The following is a 4,791-nucleotide window of genomic DNA, read 5'->3' as shown; positions in this document are numbered from 1 at the left end:
GGACTAAGGTGGGTCTGTTCGCTAGGAAAAGGCAACTCGCTACATCGTAGGAATTCAGCTTAGTCTTACTGTAGGGACAGCCTTCCCCTATCTTTCCTTAGTTCATGTTGCAGATCATAACATCTTTAAGTTCTTAGTGTGGTTTTTCCTAATTTTTTTCAGCCGTTGGACTCACTGCATACCCTATAACTGTATAGCACACCCTCTCCTTTCTAATTGGAACAGGTCATACTCGTTACTGTGGCCCTTCTCTATGTGTCTCTAAATTGTTAGTGGGGTTTTTCCTAAATTTTGTCAGCCATTGGATTCACTGCATACCCTATAACTGTATAGCTGACCCTCTCCTCTCTAATGGGAAGATGTCGTACTCATTACTGTGGCCCTGCTCTATGTGTCTTTAAATTCTTAGTGGGGTTTTTCCTAAATTTGGTCATCTGTTGGACTCTCTTGCATACCCAATAGCTGTATAGCAGAACCTCTCCTTTCTAATGGGAACATGTCGTCACTGTAGCCCAGCTGTATGTGTCCTTAAATTGTTGGTAGGGTTTTTCCTAAATTTTGTCAGCCGTTGCATTCACTACATACCCTATAACTGTAGAGCAGACCCTTTCCTTTCTAATGGTAACATGTCATACTCATTACTGTGGGCCTGCTCTATGTGTCTTTAAGTTCCTAGTGGGGTTTTTCTTAAATTTTTTCAGCCGTTGGACTCACTGCATACCCTATAACTGTATAGCAGACCCTTTTCTTTCTAATGGGAACATGTCGTACTCGTTACTGTGGCCCTGCTCTATGTGTCTTTAAATTGTTACTGGGGTTTTTCCTAAATTTTGTCAGCCGTTGGACTCACTGCATACCCTATAACTGTATAGCAGACCATCTCCTTTCTATTGGGAGCTTGTCGTACTCGTTACTGTGGCCCTGCTCTTTGTGTCCTCAAATTGTTACTGGGGTTTTTCCTAAATTTTGTCAGCCATTGAACTCACTGCATACCCTATAATTTTATAGAGCCCCATAGCAGCTGCAAAGTTTGAGCCTATCATGAACTCTCCTGATGGAGAAGCCAGGGCCCACCCACAGATTCTCAGGTGGACCCATCCAACCCTGCTGAGCAGCAGCCCTGGCTAACAAAAGAGTGTGGGAAGGTTCCCGGACATTCTATGGCTGCATTTTTTATGTGGACTGGCTCCGTACCGTCCCTGGCCAAATCACTTGATCACGTGTTTGTGGTTATGTGGTCCTTCCCAGTAAGTGAACTGGGGAGGGCACAGGTAATGTTGTGGGACCCATGCTTTTGGAAGGCAGAGACAATACCGGGAGAAATAGTGGTGGCTGGGGATCGAGTATGGACACCCGGCCGTCGCAGTGACCTGGGAGTCAGAGATGCTTCCAGGGGTCTTCCACATGCTGTTCCCATATCTTTTCAGCACTGAATGCATGTGTCTGAGGATGTGTCACACACCACATGGCCAGATAAGGTTGTAAAATGTTAAAATGATATTTTCCAGTGAATGCATTTGTCCTGGTTGAAAGCATTGCGAAAGTGTAAAAACGCATCAAAAACGCTACGTGCGAACATAGCCCAAGGTGTGGAGGAGTACTTTTGGTTTTGATTATTTATTTTGCCTTATATACAAGTCATTACCCTGGAAAGGATGTTCCTTAACATATTTCCCAGGAAAATCCATTTTTGTTTCGTTTTTGCATGTTTTATTGTGAGTCCGTAAAAGTGGCGTAATACCTCTGACAACGTTGTTGACAGCAGTGACCTGGGAGTTAGAAATGCTTCCAGGGGTCTTCCCCATGCTGTTCCCATGTCATTTGAGCACTGTTCCCATCGATTTGGGCAATTTTTAGGCCCTCTGAAGACCGCCGGGGGGAGCCACCAGAAAAATTCTTGAGTTTCCCTTTGACTTACATTGGGGTCGTTGCTCGGATCGAGCACCCGAGCATTCCAATTTGCTCAACCCGAGCATCGAGCACCCGAGCATTTTTGTGCTCGCCCATAACTAATCACTACTGATTGATATCAGTAGTCATGTGCACATGTGCAATACAGCATGTCATCATTGAAAGAAAAATATTAATATCATATTTTAAAATAAATGAAAAATGTGTGGAAAGTTCAGAATGGAGACATCTGTGGGTACGAGCTCTTATATATCACTCTAGACTCATGTATTGTAGATTAGCTTCATAACTCTTCCCACTTTTTTATTAGATTTTCAAAAGGTTCCTAGGGTCTTTCTGGGCAAAAAAGCCAAGAGGATCAATGCATCCTGTGACCTCCTGTTCTACAAGAGACAATATGGTGGCATGACCTCTAAATCCACATTTTGACCACACATGGATATCAGCCCTCATCCTCCATTTACCCCCTTGTAAACAAGGTAGGCATTTAAGGAACTACAAATTCCTCATGTCCCTAATGTCTACCCCACCCCATCCTGTCTTTTCAGGTCATCTGACAAATTACTTTACAAGTTATTTTATTATCTGAACATTATACAGAAAATGGCAATTACATTATACAGCATTGTTTTTTCTCTGGGGATTATCAGTAATGGATTAGTCATCTGGATTGCCGGATTCAGGAAGAAGAAGACAATCAGTGCCGCGTGGTTCCTCCACCTGGCCATCGCGGACCTCCTGTGCTGTGCTTCTCTCCCTCTGAGAATTGCTGAGTTGGCTGCAGTTTTCGCATATGCCCCAGATTTTGCATATTGCATATTGAACATGTTTCTGTTTACTTTAAACATGGCCACCAGTGTTCTTTTCCTGAAGGCCATGAGTATTGACCGCTGGGTATCCGTCATGTGGCCAATTTGGGCTAAAGTTCACAGAACTGGTAAACTGGTGAGAATCTCTGCAGCGATCATTTGGGGGTTGAGCTTAATTTTAACTGGTTTAGTGTATATCTTGTATAGATACCGTGTAGGTGATCTATGTGAATGGTGTGTGAATAATTATTATTATACACATCCTTACAATTCAGAGTTACATCAGACCATTCAGCTGATCATATTAATTATAATGTTTGTGATCCCTTTTCTCATCATCTTCACCAGTTATGTCACCATTTTCTACAAACTTAGAAAGAGTAAGAGATTCCAGAGATCTCGGAGATCCTCCAGGATCATCACCGCTGTTATATTGTGTTTCTTCATCTGCTGGCTTCCATATTACATCTTCCCACTAACATACATATATTATGAATATAGCATTATATTCCCTATTGTGCAGACTATTATTACCATCCTAGCTTACCTCAACAGTTGCATCAATCCAATAATTTCTGCTTTCATGGGACGAGATTTCCAGCATGGTTTCTTGAGATCCATCCCCTCCAGGCTCGAAAGAGCCTTAGGTGAACATCCTAATGATCTAGGCAACCAACAAAATAATATATGAAATTCTCGCACAATTGATGTGTACATTATATTCCTGTTATCTACTGTATCTGAAATCTCCTAACTTGTGCACACTTGGCCATTTTTAATTGTTTCCACTTTCTCTTTTTTCTCCCCTCATTCCAAGAGCCATAACATTTTATGCTCCTTTAAACACAGACTAATTTCTAATTTTTTGAAGTGTTGAAAAAAAAAATTGCAAGTCCTCCATAGTTCCTTGGACATTGTATGGCATACATTGACGAATAAAAGTGCTCTTGCCACAGGATACCCCAGATCTTTACAATCAATGTGATTAGAGATGAGCGTATCGATCTGGAGAAGATAAAGCTTCCGATAAATTTCCTGAAATTCGCAGTGTCTCAAATACTTTTAGATTTGATTCGCAGCTCACAAAATAAATTAAAGAAAAATAAAAAATAAAACTTGTCTGGCACCATTTCCCACACTGTTGAAGCATCCAAGAACAAGCTATTTTTTTTTTCTTTGACCTCTTCGGCTTTCTCATTATGCCATCTAGGAATGACATCTTACGGATTATCATACCTTATAGACAAGAAGAGAATTGGAGTAATTGGAGTAATCATGAACCACCAAATAGAATAAAAACCAATATTTTATTGATATAATGATTAAAATATATATTTGCCAAGCATCAACAAGAGGTCTTAAAATAAAGGAGGAAAAAACATGCACAGCGTGGGAAAGTCTCACCCAAGGACAATCGTAAATCGTTCAGCGGCAAAAAAGTAATGAAGACACCCTTGTCAAACAAGTTTTTGATAGTATACAGTACAGACCACCTTCTCATTTAAAGATTTTTCTGTATTTTCATGACTTTGAAAATTGTACATTCACACTGAAGGCATCAAAACTATGAATTAACACATGTGGAATTATATACTTAACAAAAAAGTGTGAAACAGCTTAAAATATGTCTTATATTCTAGGTTCTTCAAAGTAGCCACCTTTTGCTTTGATTACTGCTTTGCACACTTTTGGCATTCTCTTGATGAGCTTCAAGAGGTAGTCACCGGAAATTGTTTTCACTTCACCGGTGTGCCCTGTCAGGTTTTATAAGTGGGATTTCTTGCCTTATAAATGGGGTTGGGACCATTAGTTGTGTTGTGCAGAAGTCAAGTGGATACACAGCTGACAGACTGAATAGACTGTTAGAATTTGTATTATGGCAAGAAAAAAGCAGCTACGTAAAGAAAAACCAGTGGCCATCATTGCTTTAAGAAATGAGGGTCAGTCAGTCCGAAAAATTGGGCAAACTTTGAATTTTTCCCCAAGTGCAGTTGCAAAAACCATCAAGCGCTACAAAGAAACTGGCTCACATGAGGACTGCCTCCGGAAAGCAAGACCAAGAGTCACCTCT

The 4,791-nt window shown here is 40.7% G+C and overlaps 1 protein-coding gene across 1 annotated transcript; it reads left to right on the top strand.

Moving 5' to 3' along the window:
- The first annotated feature begins 2,514 nt into the window (after positions 1–2,514).
- Positions 2,515–3,411, top strand: LOC141173022 (chemerin-like receptor 1). Its single transcript, XM_073657649.1, has one exon. The coding sequence runs from the start codon at positions 2,515–2,517 to the stop codon at positions 3,409–3,411; it is 897 nt and encodes a 298-aa protein (XP_073513750.1).
- Positions 3,412–4,791: the final 1,380 nt, after the last annotated feature.

The sequence above is a fragment of the Phyllobates terribilis genome, unplaced genomic scaffold, assembly GCF_046119375.1.
Source record: "Phyllobates terribilis strain yellow unplaced genomic scaffold, ASM4611937v1 Scaffold_12__6_contigs__length_324123572, whole genome shotgun sequence".
In the NCBI taxonomy this organism is placed as follows: Eukaryota; Metazoa; Chordata; class Amphibia; order Anura; family Dendrobatidae; genus Phyllobates; species Phyllobates terribilis.
The sequence above is the reverse complement of the archived record's forward strand: the minus strand, read 5'-3'. Positions and strand labels throughout refer to the sequence as shown.

Coding starts and splice junctions, on each gene's coding strand:
- LOC141173022 (XM_073657649.1), top strand. CDS start 2,515: ATGGCAATTACATTATACAGCATTGTTTTTTCTCTGGGGATTATCAGT.